Source organism: Cnephaeus nilssonii, assembly GCF_951640355.1.
Source record: "Cnephaeus nilssonii genome assembly, chromosome: 5".
In the NCBI taxonomy this organism is placed as follows: domain Eukaryota; kingdom Metazoa; phylum Chordata; class Mammalia; order Chiroptera; family Vespertilionidae; genus Cnephaeus; species Cnephaeus nilssonii.
The window spans coordinates 93,560,403-93,578,123 of NC_137076.1; the positions used below are offsets into that span (position 1 = coordinate 93,560,403).

The 17,721-nt window shown below is 42.3% G+C and overlaps 2 protein-coding genes across 4 annotated transcripts in view; both read left to right on the plus strand.

Annotated features, from left to right (window-relative positions):
• Window positions 1–7,520: 7,520 nt before the first annotated feature.
• On the plus strand, window positions 7,521–15,089 carry THG1L (tRNA-histidine guanylyltransferase 1 like). Its single transcript, XM_079773147.1, has 6 exons — window positions 7,521–7,731; window positions 8,910–9,086; window positions 9,845–10,014; window positions 11,005–11,093; window positions 12,326–12,433; window positions 13,479–15,089. The coding sequence occupies exons 1-6, from the start codon at window positions 7,541–7,543 to the stop codon at window positions 13,638–13,640; spliced, it is 897 nt and encodes a 298-aa protein (XP_079629273.1). The 5' UTR covers window positions 7,521–7,540; the 3' UTR covers window positions 13,641–15,089.
• A 1,647-nt stretch (window positions 15,090–16,736) lies between these two features.
• The window catches only part of LSM11 (LSM11, U7 small nuclear RNA associated), a 57,078-nt gene continuing 56,093 nt past the window's right edge, over window positions 16,737–17,721 (plus strand). For all 3 annotated transcript variants that reach the window (XR_013813519.1, XM_079770767.1, XM_079770766.1), the window contains exon 1: window positions 16,737–17,227. Coding sequence is in view for 2 of the 3 variants with exons in the window: in XM_079770767.1 (XP_079626893.1) it covers window positions 16,780–17,227 (448 nt within the window). In the remaining variant the exon portion in view is untranslated. The remainder of the gene's footprint in view (window positions 17,228–17,721) is intronic.

Sequence of the window (17,721 nt, forward strand, 5' to 3'; positions counted from 1 at the left end):
GATAATGCCGTAGCCCTGTAAACAGTCTCCATGCTTTTCACTCTGATCTCCTATACTCCAGCTCCCAGGGATCTTACAAAAAATACAAATCTAGTTTTGTCATGTCCCCCTCTCCTAAAATTTTCCATGGCTCCCCATTGGCCACCTGGTAAAGGTTTAATGTATTTGGCAAAGCCTATAAAGCCCCAAATAGTTTGGACTATAGTGCTACTACTAGTCACCATTGTAGCTCTGACCCTTTGGGCTTCTCATCATTCGCTCTCCTACCTCGAAGGCCTTCGGATATGCCCCCAATACTAGTCCTACTTCAGCTCATCTTTCGTTTTGAGCTCAACTGGCACATTCTCAGAGAATTATTCTCTTGACTCTGAAAATCAGGTCAAATCTCCTTTATGTAGTCATACCTCATCACCTCTTTTAAAACTCTTACCAAAAATCACCAAGGAAAAGGGGGGAAAAATCTTGTATTAACATTTGCTACATTTCTAAATGATGTCCCAACTAAAAGCTATACATTTATCTTGAAGCAGATTATATTTTTAACCAAGACAGGTTATCTCTGAAAGAAGACCTGTCCCAATTCTATTTCTAATTCCTGTTGTTATACGTGGGAACAGGAGTTCTCACATCTAGCAGGTACACAAAGGCAGTGGTTTCAAACTTTTCTATCTCAAGAAACTTTATACCCACAAAAATGATTGAAGAGTACAAAGAGCTTTTATTTATGTGGCTTTATATTTATTTGCCATATAAATAAGAACTGAGGACTTTAAAAATATTTAGTTGTCAAGTAGTTTAAGATATCAATATAAACCCATTACATATTCACATAACATATTTTCATGGTAAAACTATATTTTCCCCCAAATTAGAAGCATAGCATTGTGAATCTAATGTCTGGCCTAATTAAAAAACAAACAAACAAAACACAGTTGGATTCTCATGTCTGCTTCTGCTTCCAATCTATTGTGATGCACGGGTCATAAAGGTTCTAGAAAGCTTCATTGTATATTTGTGAGAGATTATAGTAAAAAGGAAAATATTGTCTTAGAATTATTATGAAAAGTGTATTAACCTAGCAGATTCTCTAATTCAGTCCCTGAACCACACTTTGAGAAGGGTCTAACTGGTAAAGCTAAGTATGGGCATAAACAAAGGCTGATAAAAGAGGCAGAGAAATAAATCAAGCTAGTGTAGATTTCATGCAAGACCAGTTAATCCAATCTGAATTAGTAAATCAAAGAAAGTGATATGACAGTCCTCTGTGACAGCAATGCAGACAGTATATGGAGAGTGTGTTTTCAGCAGAAAGCAATCTTTTTCATAAAAATTTTAAAAAGCTTTATTGAAATTTGATTTATATGTCATAAGTATACAGTTAAATGTAAAATTCTGTGCCTTTTAATAAATTTATAAAGTTGTGTAACCATCACTGTTATCCAGTTCTAGAACATTGTCTTTTTCTTTACAATGTTTTGTAATTCCCAGTGAACAGTTCTACACTTCTTTTGTTAAATGTATTACTGAATATTTTTATGCTGTTTTGAATGTAATTGTTTTCTTCATCTCTAGTTGGTTGTATATTGATTTTATATTCATAGTTTTGTGCCTTATTGCACTGGATAGAAGCTCCAGTTCAATGTTGAATAGAAGTGGTGAGAGTGGACATCCTTGTTTTATACCCAATGTTAGGGGGAAAACATTGTCTTTGATCTTTAAGTTTGATGATAGTTGTAGGTTTTATGTAGAAGTTTCCTTCTATTCCTAGTTTGTGGAGAGCTTGATGATGTATGGTTTTTATATTTCATCAAATGCTTTTTCTACATTTATTGAGATGATCATATAGCTTTCTACTTTATTCCAGGGGTCAGCAACATTTTCTAGAAAGGGCGATATAATAAATATTTTTTGGTTTTGTGAGTTGTATGATCTCTCTTGCAACCAATCAACTCTATTGTAGCATGAAAACAATATAGACAAAATGGGACATGATTATGCTTCAATAAAACTTACAAAAACAAAAGGCATGTCATATTTGACCTATGGACTGTAGTTTGCTGACCCCTGCTTTAGTCTACTAATATGTTTATTACATTAATTTATATTCAGATGTTAGCTAACCTGCATTCCTGGATAAACTCCACTTGGTCATGATGTATAATCCTTTCTATACATTACTGGATCCAATTGCTATTCCCTTAAGAATTTTAGCATTTATAGTGATGAAGGGTATTGGTCTGTAGTTTCTTGTGCTATCTTTGTCTACAGCTTTGGTATCAGGGTAAAATGAGCTTGAAAATGTTTCTTTCTCTTCTATTTTTGAAACGGTTTGTGTTTGATTAGTATTACCAATTCCTTAAATGTTGATAGAATTCACCAGTAAAGAAAGTCTTCTGGGCATGGGCTTTCCTTTGTAGAAAGATTTAAAAAAAAATTTTTTTTAATTGATTTCAGAGAGGAAGGGAGAGGGAAAGAGAGATAGAAACATCAATGATGAGAGGGAATCACCAATTGGCTGCCTCCTGTATGCCTCCTACTGGGGATGGAGCCCACAACCTGGGCATGTGCCCCTGACTGGAATCAAACCATGACCTCCTGGTTCATAGGTCAACGCTCAACCACTGAGCCATGCCGGCCAGACTATAAAAATTTTTTAATATCTAAATTAACTAATTTAATGTCTTTATTTGATAAAGGTCTATTGAGATTTTATATTTCTTTTTGAGCCAGTTTTATCATTTATGTCTATGAATTTTCCCATTTCAACAAAGTTGTCAAATTATTGGCATGAGGTTGTTCATAATATTTCTTTATATTCCTTTTAATTTTAGTAGGCTTCAAATGTTTCCTCTTTCATTCCTAATTTTGGCAATTTGTATCTTTTCTCTTTTTTTTCTTGGTCATTTTACTAAAATTTCATCAACTGTATAGATCTTTTCAAAAAACCAACTATCAGTTTCCCTGATTTTCTTAATTGTTTTGCTGGTTTTTAAAAATTGACTTCTGCTATGGTCTTTGAACTTGAATTAGGAAATAATTCTTCCCAAGCAAATTTTTACTCAAAAGTTACTAGATTTTCTTTTACCTTTAATTTCTATTGCTTGGAAATGAGTAACAATATAAGTTATATAGAAAATCAATTCGCATGCCAGATTTCACTTTTATATGGACATGAAGAGGGAAAAAATGATTTCAAATTCCTTCTTTAATAAACCAGTCCAGCCACTGATGGAAAAAAAGGAAATATATCTGCCTGTATAATTTTGCTACCAACTTATGGCCCATTCAGGGCCAAATTATTATGGGGTGCTCAATATGTAGCCCTATAAATAACTCCTAGTTAGTTGTGGTGAATGTGACTCTGTCTCTGTATCAATAATAATATCTACATTTTTTCAAAACCTCTTAATACCTTGCCTTTTCTAAAAAGGATTAAAGCTTTTTGTGATTTAGGACCTGAAAACCTTTCATGGCTACCAAATTCTTTGTTTTTCTTTTTTCTTCATCTATCTCTTCCTTTTAATCAGCACTGCATATCTGAAATATTGAAGTAGATTCTCAGTTGTCTAGCTGCCTCCAGGTTTTCTTCACTTTCAGTTACCCTTCACACTATAGCCAGATTAATTTTATATCTCTTTGTGGGTGTTCACATGTCCCTTGCATATATTACTCACGTTCCTGAATTTATCCAAAATGTCAAGTTCATCTCATCTATGTGAATTGCTTTTTGATCCAACTCAAACCCAATACACAAGATGTTGAGTGGGATTTTCCCTCATGTTTTGAAATTATACCGAAGGCCCCAAACTGAGAACATAAGATGTGAAGTAGCCCACTTCTAAGTTCAAAGAGCCCCTACAAGTTTGAGTCAGCTGCCCCCTGAAAGACTTGTTTAAAAAACCAGAACCGGATCTGCTATCTAAATCACCTTCCTACTCTGATTTGATTCAGGCAGGAATAGGACTGAGCTGTAGAAAGTTGCCTGCATTGGGGGAGCACAGTGTTCTTGACTAACATTTTGCTGACTGGGAAGTTAGGGGTTCTGGCCAAGATTCTTTTCTTTTTTTTTCATCCTCATCCAAGGATATTTTTTTCCATTGATTTTCAGAGAGAGGGAAAGACAGAGAAATATCAATGTGAGAGAAACACATCAATTGGTTGCCTCCTGCACAAGCCCTGACCAGGGCCTGTGCTGGGGAGGAGCCTGCAACCAAGTACATGCCCTTGATAGGAATCGAACCTGGGACCCTACGGTCCGCAGGCCGATGCTCTATCCATTGAGTCAAACCAGCTAGAGCTGGCCAAAATTCTTCATGAGACTTGCTAACCAGAAAGAAAGGAGAACACGAGAGAGCAGTTATGGAAAAAAAATGAAGTTATTATTTACTTTTACCCCAATGAATTGAGACCTCTAAAGACCTAATTTCATAAACAAAAAGGCAATTTATTGTCAAAATCTCTCAAGTAATATTATTTGATTGCTCCATGTGCTAGGCACTGTTCTAAGCACAGGGGCTACTGCTTTGAAAAATATTAAGCGAGGTTCCTGCCCTCCTGGAACTTGTAGGAGTCTAGGAGTAGTGCTGGCTCCAGGACAGTGCTCAGTGTCATCAGAAATGTTTTTCTGAATCTCGCAGATTTTTTTCTTTGCATAGCCCACATCTTCCCTCTTGAAGGCAATGTGGCCACCGGTGTAGCAATTCTTATAGAAGAGAGACTTTTCCCCAGTCTTGCAGAATGCCAGACTATCTCGTTGACCTGGCGTGGATCAGGTGCATATCTCTGAACTGGACTGGCCAGATCTCAGTAATTGGGAGGCCACCATTGTTTGTGCAAGCTTTCAATGCAAAGACGATAAAGCAGGGACTGAAATCCAGTGCAGGGCATACTTACCAATTCTGTGGCTGGTGCATGACTATGTCTGTGGGAGAGGAGGGCCTTTTTATGATTCACAGTGAGACACACAGTGGTCTTGGTCATGTGCTCACCTTGGAGCAATGGTAAGATGAGTTTATCCCACATAAACCAAATGATCAGAAGGTGGGGAAAGGACAGTTGGGGTGCCATTGCCAGAAGTCAGAAAAGGGATGCTGGGCAGGCAAAAGTACAACTTCAAAACCATGCCAGAACTAGGCAGTCCATTCCTGGAAGCAATACTGTACATTACTTCCAGCCAGAAATTTGATTAGAGTGATTTAGAGTGGGGAGGGAGATTTTAGAGTCAAATTATTCCCTTCTTATCCCTTGCACCATTAATTTTATTTACGTAATGCAGCTCTTAGTACAAATGAAATGAGTCAGCATCAGGGCAAATTGAAATATGACTTCCATACCCAAAATACTTACTTTTCTTTCTGTCAGCCTCAGTGGGTAAGTGATCTCCTAAGTAATAGAAATTAAAAAAAAAATAGAGGCCAATTTCCAGGTAGGTCATAATATCTGTTGTATATGGGATATTTTTATTTTTAATTATAAAATACATATAACATACCATTTACCATCTTAACAATTTTAATTGTACAGTTCAGTAAAGTACATTCATATTGTTGTGCAACCAATCTCTAGAACTCTTCATCTTTTACAAAATTGAAATTCTACACCCATTAAACAACAATTCACCCTTCCCCACTACCTTTACCCACTAGCAACCATCATTCTACTTTCTTTGTGAATTTGACTACTATAAGTACTTCATTGAGTATCCAGAATCATACAGTATTTGTCTTCTTGTGACAAGCATAGTTACTCCCTCCCTGGCCCCAGCACAGGCCAGGCTTATTACTAAAGGGACTTGGAGTGGGAGGCCCTGGGTCTGCTCTTTTACTCTGCCCGGACTCCAACAACCTGGAATGGAGGTGGCAGACATGGTCTGGTTCTGAAGTCATCCCCCTCTTTTCAAGGCTTAATTCCTGTTCCATTGAGGGGTGGACTGGAGTGTAAGGGAGGCAGAGTCCTCCTTATGTAATTGACCTTCAACCTGGTGGTGGAACAACATCTCTCTTCCTGCTTTGGCATGGTGCATGGTTGTGTTGAGGCCATTCTTAGCATGAGCTGATCCTTCTTGGATCCCTTGAAGAGGAGTAGCTCCTTTTGGCTCTTCCAGCTCTGTCTCAAAACCCTCTTCAGGAGGGGTGACTTCATAGGAAGCTCCTGGCTTCTGCCTCCCCCTGTATCCTGTGAGCTCCTTTTTAATGGGACTAATGGTGATCTTTTCCAGGCCTCAAAGGCTGGGGGAAACTGCAGTGAGGTATCTATCCTTTGCTCAGCACATCACATTGCTGCTGCTTCTCATCTACTGGCTTAGACTGCTCCAGAAACCTCCAAGTGTGATGTAGTCAGTTGTCTCTACATTCACATACACCCCCAAACTTGAAGGAAACAGGAAGATGACGCCTATCAGGATCTTCCAGTGACTCTCTTTCCCTCCTACAGTGGCAGCACCAGGAAAACTCTGCAGCTTCCCACCTGGCAAGTGAGGAAGCAGTCCTCCCTTCTTGCCTGCTCTTGAAGGCTCTCCCAACCTGTCACTACTTGTCCTGGAGGCAGAGTGGGTGCTGGAGGTGGTGGAAGACATATGGGGAGGGAAGGAAGTAATCTTGTTGCTTTGACACACACACACACACACACACACACACACACACACACACATATATATACATTAGAGGCCCAATGCACAAAATTCGTGCAAGGGGCTCAGCCCTCGCAGCCCCGGCTGCCTCGGCTGGCCCTTGCAGCCTCTCGCAGCCCTGGCTTTGTCCAGAAGGTCATCCAGAAGGACGTCTGGAAGGTTGTTCAGCTGTCTGGTCTAATTAGCATATTATGCTTTTATTATTATAGATTTTATTTATATGTAATATGTACTCATCTAGATCATCTATCTATATCTTTCCCTGGATGGATATACAAGAAACTGGTAAAAGTAATTGCCTAAAAGAAGGGAGTTAGGAATTAGCAAGAGACTTTTCACCATACTAGTATATCATTTTGTATTGTCTGAATAATTTTCTTGAGGATAAAAACAATAATGTAAGTAATGAATTCAAAAGAGCTATATAAATCATAAAACAAAATACAAATAATAGGGTTGTCACTATTTTTAATTACAATTTTGTGTGTTCCCTGTGTAAACATACAAAGAGAAAAGAGACTGGAAGGAAGCTCCACACTTTGCCATGGAGAGGAAAGATAGTATTAATTTTCTTAATTATATTTTTCTGTATATTTTACATTTTCTACAACAAATAAATAAATGCTAATTAGAAAGAAAAAAATCACAAAACTTTAAACTTAGATGGAAATTTTTATAAACTTTGTCAGAGGGATTTGCTGTAGGATGGGAGAAAAGCCAGCAACGCTGGGTCATGCAAAGGGAAGGCTGAAACCCTCCTTCCAGGCCCGGAAGTGGTTTGAGAACTACAAGGAGAGGCGAGAAAGATGCCGACCTCCACTGGGGCTAGAGCGGCCACAAAAAAAGACATAGGACTTCCGGGGCGGGGCTCTCTGGTTTTTTTACCCTCCGCGTGGCGGGGTGGAGGCGGGAATGTGGACCACTTGTAACGTGAAGGTTCGCGATTGCTTAGCTTCCACTTCTGTCACTCTGAAACGGTGCCTGAAATTGGGGGCGACCATGGCAAAGAGCAAGTTCGAGTACGTGCGGGACTTCGAGACTGACGACACCTGCCTGCCCCACTGCTGGGTGGTGGTGCGGCTGGATGGCCGGAATTTCCATCGGTGAGTGAGCTCGGCTCTGGGCCGCGCGGCCCGTCGGCGCTTCCGGGTAAATCCTACACCAGCCATCGCGGGCGCCGGCTCATTGTTACCGAGGTAACGCGGCAGCCAATGAGCTCGCAGCATCGAGCATCATTCTATGTGCTGGCTAAGACGAGCTTGGAAGCATGCTGTCTGGGTAGTTCAGTGGGACTGGGTGCTCCCTGATTAGAAGCCGGGCTGGGTTTTATGCGAGCATAGACCTGTTCGTAAGGACCTTGTGGGAAAAAAGTCACTCTCAGGCACAGTACTTTAGCTCTTCAGCCAGTTGCCCAGCCATTTTGTTAAGATTGCTGACTGTTCAGAGGCCCATTTAGGCCTTGCTGTGGGCAACTCTTACAGTGTGTTCTTTCACTGTCAGTAACAGGCCACATGGTCTGGGCTCAGGAGGAAATAAAGCCAGAAAAAAGGCAGAAATATAACATCAATTTTTAAAGTGCAATTTTAATAATGATTATTATAACTAACATTTATTGAACACTTATAGGGATCCAGGCATAATTACATTTGTTATCTTCTGCTAATTGTCAGGACAATTCTATAAAGTAATGACTATCCCCATCCTATATAATAAAAGACTAATATGCAAATGAACTGAACAGCGGAACAACTGGTGGAACGACCAGTTCCTATGATGCGCACTGACAACCAGGGGGCAGATGCTCAACACAGGAGCTGCCCCCAGCCTGCAGGCCCCAGGCCAGCCAACGTGGGTGCCAGCAGGGACCCCCCCAATTACCCTGCCAGTCGCCCCACAGAGGGAGGAGACCAGCGGCCAGGGTGGTGGGGCTGGCGAGTGGGCAAGGCGGGGGCCCCGATCACCCTGCCAGTTGCCCCACAGATCGGCCCTGATCACCGGCCAGGCCTAGGGACCCTACCCATGCATGAATTTTGTGCACCGGGCCTCTAGTTTTATAGAAGAGGGAATTGAGGCTTAGCAGTTATGTCCACTTTTCTCCATTGGTCAGGACAAGAAAAATCTGAAATCTTAAGGGAATTGATTAGGTTGTGGCTAGTGGAGTGTTTGGACTCACAGTACTATTTCAGTACCTTCCTCTTTGAACAGCCTCTTTGATCCTTAGTGTTAATGACAAGCTCTCTTACATTCATGTCCCTCCCCCTCTTTTCTTTCTTTTATGAAGGTTTTCTGAGAAGCACAGCTTTGCAAAACCTAATGACATCCGTGCTCTCCACCTAATGACCAAATGTGCCCAGACTGTAATGGAAGAACTGGAGGATATTGTGATTGCATATGGACAGAGTGATGAGTACAGCTTTGTGTTCAAGCGGAAAAGCAATTGGTTTAAAAGAAGAGCCAGGTAATTACATAGCCCAGCTCCATCAGAATATTTCTTATCAGCATCTGGTTTCTGCTTTTCTTAAACACAGACTCGCAGACCACAATATGTCTGCAGTATTTGCAATGGCAGAATGTTTGTATATTTCTGTGTGGACTGTTGTACTTCCATCTGATATCTGAGCATTCCATATCCCTCTTCATCTGATTCTTTCCACTCCATTCCCCATCACTTTATCCTCTAGACTGATTTGGCGTTGAACATTTAAGACTAGAAAAATAGACCATGGAATATAATATTAGTGATTCATAGGTTGGCTTTAGTCAGTGACAGACACTTATACAGGCATTGCAGTATTGCTTAAACCTTTAATGAAGGAGAATTTCAGTACAAAATAGACAAACCTCATATTTGTGTATTTTGATACTCTTAAAGGAAACAAATCATATAATAAATTGGTATGTTTTTAAAACAATGGTTCCCCTCCTTTCAAGACTTAAAAAAATACCTCTTGAACCACAAATTCACATTACATCCTACAGGAAAAAGAATTGGTATTAGTTAATTACTTAAAGGACTAGAAGGAGAGGCAGGCTACATTTCATATATGTAACTGAAATATTAAAATAGTTTTTCTTGTCCCAACATATTTTATCTCTAGGTTTGCTGGCCAGTTTGTGTAATCTCTCTGTTACACCCCCAGGCGCTATCACAGTGTTGAGTTAACTTCATGTATTTTCTCTTTTTTTGCTCCACCCACTGTGCCTTATACTTGCAAGTAAGTTCATGACTCATGTGGCCTCCCAGTTCGCCTCCAGCTACGTGTTTTATTGGCGGGATTACTTTGAAGACCAGCCCCTTCTGTATCCCCCAGGCTTTGATGGAAGAGTTGTGGTGTATCCTAACAACCAGACCTTAAAGGACTACCTCAGTTGGCGGCAAGCAGATTGTAAGTGAAAGGAATTAAGCAGATGTAATTAAACCACCAACTCCATACTTTAAAGGTGGTGGGTGATCTGGTACAGGTTTGGCTCACATGTATTTTGTTTGGAATGAAATATTTCAAAATACATTTTTTTTTAGCATGTTTTTAATTGATTTTTTAGAGAGAGAGGAAGGTCCAGAGAGTGAGAGGGAGAAGGAGAGAAACATCCATCGGTTGCCTCCCATATGCACCCCGACCAGGGGCTGAACCCACAACCTGAGCATGTGCTCTGACAGGGAATCGAACTGGTGACCTTTTGGTGCACAGGACAAAGCTCAATCAACTGAGCCACACCAGCCAGGACTCAAAAAAAAAATTTAAATTAGTTGAAAGTAATTGAAAAATCGGGAGATTTCTTGTCAAATTTCCAGCTTTTTTTAAATCAGAAAATCTGGCAGTACTAAGTCTGTATTCCCACATAGTAGTGGACAGAACCTGGGCAATGCTCCCTTTACACACACACACACACACACACACACACACACACACACATGCGCGTGCGCGTGCGCCAGTTTGCCACAGTCTACCATTCCCTGTTCCCCGAGGTAGGGAAGGGGTGACCTACTCAGTGGGTTGGAGTTGTGACTCCTGCCTTACATGACTGTGATGAAATGTTTGTGAGACTTTGTTTCATTTGGTGTATCTTGATTTTGTCAGAACTGGAAAAGAGGTAGGAAGAATGTGAATCACATAACTGAAAGTATTCCTAAGCTTGGTGCACAAGTTAACAGATGTGTATAAAGCATAACTGAAATGACAGAATAAAAAACTGTTAGGAATTAAGTCTGTTTCTGGTTGCCTTCTTCCCCCCATGTTTCCTATGTATGGTTTTGGGCGGTCACTCAATATCTCTGAGATTTCTTTACTTTGAAGAGGAGAGAGGTGGGGTTCTAGTATTTAAAGCTGAATAAAGATTATGTATGTATAAACAGTGCTCCTTTGTTCTCCTCACAGGTCATATCAATAATCTTTATAACACAGTTTTCTGGGCACTCGTACAGCAGTCTGGACTAACACCAGCACAAGCTCAAGGGAGATTACAGGTATAGAGATCGTACTGAATTAATGCTCAGTGGGACAGTTTTCTGTAGGCTCTCCCATGATAGTTTGCATTCTTTTCCAGCTCTCTACAGCTTTGTTTTGAGAGCATATAAAAATCACATTAGTAGCAACTCTGCTACTTGCTGGCTGGGTCTGTGACGCTGCTACTTCTCCCTGAGCCTCAGTGTCCCCAGCTGGAAAATGGAATCAGTGACATTGGGTCTGCATTCCCACGTGGTAATGCTTGGCTGGAACTGAGTATTGGCTGCCCTGTCTCGACAGGGCATGTGCTCTTTTTCTGTCAGTCCCATCTGGCCTGTTGCCTATTTGCCATTCCCTGCTGGGCACCTGTAGTTTCTCAGGTAAAGAGTCTAGGCTTCAGGAGTCAAATAATCACACTTAGATCAGTCTTCTGTTTAATTTTATCCTCTCTGCTTAGTTTTTTATAGGTAAAATAGGCAAACTGATAGTTCCTACCTCATAGGTTTACGTTGAGAATTAAGTGGCACGACGCATGTAAAACATAGGATAACACAAAGCACACTGTAAGTACTTAATAAACACTAGCTTTTATTATTAGATGACAGTGCTGCTTGTAGGATGATTAACTCTGAAATGAGATGATGTGTTATAACAACTCAATACAATGCCTAGTACTTTATAATTATTCAGTAAATGGTTGTCATTACTAACGATGATGAAGATTTACATATAGCAGTAATAGGAATATGAATAGGTCTATCTACTTTGGAAGAGCCAACTTTAGTTTTGGTTCTAGATGGATAAGAGCAAACTATAGTCTTGGACAATTTATATAAACTTTCTAAGCTTCAGAGTTCTCATCTCTAAAATGGAGATGGTTTTCAGGTCAAATAAGAATGTATACATACTAGTAAAGTATCTAGTACAGAATAGGCGGTCTCACTATTGATTCCTGTCACCCCATCACATTCATGACTTGTTAAGCCGTTGTTTGCTACAGAAGAGAATTTGTTCTTACATTCAATATTATTTGGTATTAGTTTCAGGGAGATAGCATAGTGGTTAGCAGAAGAGAATTTTATGAATTTACACACCTAAAGATTTGAAATTATGCAAATTTTTTAGTATCAAAATAGGTTTGCTAAAACTTCCACTTGATTTGTTTGTGGAAGTTTAGGTAGAGGGTGGACTGGTAAGGTTAGGGGAGAGATAAGACATACAAAGCTTTGTATATCTGTTTTTATTTTCTCAGGGGACTCTTGCAGCAGACAAGAATGAGATTTTGTTTTCTGAATTCAACATCAACTACAATAATGAGCCGCTGATGTATAGGAAAGGGACCGTGTTGATATGGCAAAAGGTAATGCTGTTGTTTCCCGAGAAAAAATGGAGGTCAGGAAAGAAGAGAGTCTGTGCCCATCCCAAGTGTATCTTGCCTGCTACCAGTATGCTGGTGTGACTGCAGTTGCTAACACGAATTAGATCCTTTCCAAAACGAGATGCTAGAGGTTCCTATTTCAATGCTTGTTGTTGTTGTTGTCAGTCCATGCTCCCTGTATCAGTTTGTCAGTGATTTTGAATCTCCCCTGTAAGTAGAAACACAGAATTTTAGAAATGTTACACTTATTTTTCTGTGTCATAAGCTCTCCTCAAAGTAAAACCCTGTTAAAGGGTTATAGTACAGGTATGAGGATTTTTGCATTCATAGAACATTTAAAAGAGTACGTTCTCCCACACTGGATAAGACCATTAAATGATCCATCCATCCTGTGACAACTGCAATATGAGGCCCTAAGAGATGTTGATATGAGGGTTCTGACACTTGCAGAATATTCATGAGGTTCCCCAGGCATTCATACACCTTCATATTCTGTAATGAGTGTACACTTACCTAAATCCTTAATTATACCAATATTTTCTCTCATACCAGCTCCTGGGCATAATGACTTCTCTATTATGAGAAAAATTTCCTTCCATCCAAGGTAGTTTTTCTGAAATGTTTTTAAGTATTAAGGGGAACCTTGAGAGCTAGTCATTCCATTAGCAACTTCAGCTCTTTTATTAGTATTTTTAAAGCACATTTAATCTTTGGCATAGACTTGGATATTTCCTAATGCAGGTGGGAGAGCAAAAATGCCACTAATTCTATAGTTTTTGCTAACAAGGAACAAGAAATCTCCTTTATTCCTAAGATGTTCTTTTAGAATATAGCAAAATGATTCTTTTAAAAAGTATTTTTAATTGTAAAGAAATTCATGTATGTTGAGATATGTGTGTATGGTCTGATAAATGTCTCATATTTTTTACGATATAAAGTAAAAAAAATAAACCTCCCTCACATCTCCCCCTTCTCTCCCAAATCCACTCTCAAGTTAACGATGTCAATATTTTAACTTAACCTGTAGGTGGATGAAGTCACGACAAAAGAAGTTAAACTGCCAGCTGAAATGGAAGGGACAAAGATGGCAGTGACCCGAACCAGGACTAAGCCAGTGCCCTTGCACTGTGATATCATCGGGGATGCTTTCTGGAAGGAACACTCAGAGATCCTAGATGAAGACAGCTGACCCTTTGCTTTTCTGTCCTGCTATGCTTAACTATGGAAGGCCCCCCAAGTCTCCTGGCCTGAGGTGGCCCAAGCATTCCTACCACCCAGAACAGTGTCCCAGGGGTGACATGACTGGTTGGGAGGGGAACAGGGAAGGAAGGCATGGATGGGGTGAGGTATCTTGTTCTGCTTTAAGTGGAACACCGTTTTTGCAATGTTGGAACATGGTTCCTTTGGTAGAAGTGCATTTTTAAAAGAATTGTGATACTATTTTTATAAAGTGAGAATTATTTTATGCCTTACAGAATGGATCATTTTTAGGTTGTGGCATTCAGTTTTACAAAGCCTGCCAAACTCTTCAACCTAAGATGGAAGATGAGCCCAAAGGTTATTTTTGTGCACCTATTCCTTACTAGAGAATCCAGTGACCTTAAATCTCACCTTTCCCACCCATCTACTTGCATTCATCTTTGGCAGACCTGGAGATAAATATAGCTTGATGCCTGCAGTATGATTCTGAATTCAAGAATTCCAGGGAAAGCTCAGGGCTCTGTCAGTCTCCAAGTTGGCATCCTTGGCTGAACAAATGAGTAGACTGGATGTTCTTCTTAAGCATTTATAGCTTGATTTTGTAGAGTTAATTAGCATGATCATTGTCTTGCCAGAGGCATTTGCAAGACCAATTATCACTTTCTAAGAATCCTATATAATAAAAGCCTAATATGCAAATTGTCCCCTCTACCAGGAGTTCGACCAGGGGGTGGGGCTGACTAGCCAACCACCCTCGGCCCCTCCCCCCGGGCCTTGGCAGGCAGCCGTTTCTAATTTCATGCACTAGGCCTCTAGTTATGTGCATATTTGAGAGGAAGAAAATGTGTGAGAATGAGTGAACAAAGAAGGAGAAACATTCACTCCATGTTCTTTAGATACTTAAAAGTCACCTTGTCACCTGTTGGACTATCTGAAAAAGATTCTCAGGTAGTCTCTGTATAATCAGAACAATGACATTTGAGTTGGAGAGCAGAGGGGTCAACACTCTGGGGTTACAGGTGGCAGGTGTCAAAGGAGTCCTAATAGCTCCACCTGCTGATGGCCAGTAGAGATGGGTTGGGTGAGGTGCAGAGAGCTGCAGTAGTAATTTCATGTTGCCAAGCTCTTGGCCTCTGAAAAGGGGGAGGTAGTGGGGACAGGTGGTAGAACTCACATTGCCTCTTGTCCTCATTTCATATTTTAGAGGAAAGTCATTTGGCTCTATTAAGAATTAAGAGGCAGCTCATGTCTCAGTGCCTAGTCCCACATTGCAGAATTTATAGTCAAGAAGAAAATGTATTTTTGAGCAACGGCTGGTCTCATCCCTCACCAATTGATACCCCATCTGTCGACGCCATGTTTTCCCTTCCTGTTCTCCAGAGGAATAGGAGATGTTTAGTAATTGTTAAAATCTCTGAGAAGAAAAATAAAGGTTTCAACTCCCTTGGCCTAAATTTTCATTTATTTTTCTCATACAAATGCAGTGTATGAATCCAAATTTTGTATGTGTTTGTGCATCTAAGTCAGAATACACATACCTTTCATCACAGCAGTGGTTTACAGACTTATGGATGCAAAAATTTACTTGAAATGCTTGTTTAAAATGCTGATTCCATATTCCCTCCCTTCCCCTCCCCCCAAAAATTTGGAGTTCAGTAATCTGGTTTATAATCCCAAAAGCTTCTGGTGTCTGTGGTCATTGATATGCTGCATTTTGGGCCACAGGTATACTGTGACAGGCCAAATGAGGCAATAAGATAATGTAGCTCTTAGCTGGGAAATGTAAGTGGTAAATTTATAGCATTTCATATCAAAATAAATATATAGGCATTAAAATACAAGTTTTAAAGACAAAACCATCAGAAGAAATGTGCTATGTAATACTACAGAGGCTATCACTTGATTTTGTTACAAGGTAAAGGAGACAAGCATTTGTTCCTTGAATTGCCAGCAGTTTGCAGATTTGAGATTTTTGTTTTGGCACAAGGTTTTGAGCAAATGAATATACTAGGTTTAATACTCATGCTATAACTAAGTCTATAGTGCTATTACATAGAAGCTCCATGCTTGATGGGTGTTGTATGCTTTCCAATGTACATTGCAGTTTTATATTCATTTTCATCTTGCTAAGAGAATAGTGTTCTCTTGGGCTTCCTTTCCAAATCTAAAGAAAAAAACAACAGCAGCTGGTATAGAGTTAATATTGATAGCTTTGGGGACTAGCGACAGTTAGATTTTTGTGGCGTGTAGGTGACTGGAATATCTTACCTCTACTGGATGAGGGAATAATTAATACCTGGGCCTTTCGTGCAGACTATCATTTTAACATCAAAAAATGTTTTGTAGAGCAGAGGTTATAAAGTACAACCAATCTTGTAAATCCTCCATCCTGGTTTACAAGAGCTGGATCATTTCCTCCAGTTGCTTAGCAATGTTCAGAAAATCAGTGATGTAATGAATTTTCTTTAATACTAAGGTTCCTGGTGTTGGTGCAAATTACTTTTTGAATAGGATGTAGGAAATGGAAGACTGGGATCTATCCACTCTATTCCACTGTGCACTTAACCAATATTAGCTAACATTCATAGAGCATTTATTATGCACTCTATATGCGCTATATCTTCATTCTTAGGGCAATTCTAGGACGTAGGTGATATTTCTGTTATGTTTCAGATGAGAATATAAAGATCCAGAAAAGCTAAGTATTTGAGTCCAGGTAGGCCAACACCCAGTGGTATTCCGCATGAAAGCAAATTGGGACATTCCTTGCCCTCTACCCGCCAGCTCCTGAGAGCAGAGAAACGCCTGGGGAGTGTGTTCAACACTGGTCCCGGGCTCGACCCCGGGGAATCTGGAGTATTAACAAACATCCTAGATAATGATCTAGATGGGGAAATTGCATCAAAGCAGGTTAACCTGTCACCCTCCTGCTGACGCCCTGAGGGGGCGGGGCCGGCCCTGGCGAGCCTCAGCCGCGCGCCACGCCCCCGGCGAAGCAGACCACGGACAGGTGCGCCCTCCGGCGGCTGCGCCGGCGCCGTGCGACCCCGCCCCGCGGCTGCGCAGTGCCGCCCTCTGGCGGCCCCGCTCCTTCTTCCCATCGGCCTCAGCTTGCGGGCCTTTCAAACATGGAGGAGCGGGAGCGGGAGTGGGGGGCGAGGTCGCCCGGTGCCGGCAGCCCCGGGCGCCCGCCCAGCCCGCGCCTGGATGTCAAGTCTGACCGCTTCGACCCGCTGCTGGCCCTGTACGCGCCGTGCCTGCCCCCCATCCCCTACCCCAACGCGCCCTGCTTCAACAACGTGGCCGCCTACGAGACCTTCCTCAGGACCGGCTGCCGGGGCGGGCGCGGGCGGGCGCGGAGCGCGGACCCGGCCCCAGGGGCCCCCGCCGCCGCCGCCGGACCCTCGAGCAGGACCCGCCGCCGCCGGGACGCCCCCGCCCCGGACCCCGAGCGCATCGAGCGCCTCCGCCGCCTCATGGTGGTCAAGAAGGAAGGGGACGAGGCCGACGGGGAGAGCCGCCGCGCCCCGGGCCGGGGCCGGAGAGCGCCGCGCAACGTGCTCACGCGAATGCCCCGTGAGTCCGGCGGGCGGGGACGAGGGGCCGGCGGGCGGTCCGGAGGGGGCGGCCGAGGGGCCCTTTGAGGGATGACAGGGGCTTGGCCTGTTAGGGGGAGGGTCTCGGGGAAGGTTTGCGGAGGTAGCGACCGGGAGGCGGGGGTAGGTTGTGCTTGAGTAATGTGGGAAGCGGGGCGGTGGTCTGGAGTAACGAAGGGTCTGCATGAGCCGTGGGGCAGTGGCAAAGGCTGCAGAGGCCGCGAGGAGCCGTGAGGGTCGGCGTAGGCCATGGGTGTCGGTCTGCAGAGGTGGCGGGGTCCCTGGGAGTAGCTCGGGGGAGAGGTGGTGAGGCGGCTGCGGAGAGGATCCGCAGGAGGGGCGGGGTCTGGAGCGGTGCTGGGGCCCGGACCGCGTCGGGAGGCTTTGCAGGCGTGATTGGAGGGAGGTCTTGGGGACCGCGGACGGAGGAGGTGGTGCCCAGCCAGTGCCAGGGGAATGAGTGGCCGGTGGGAC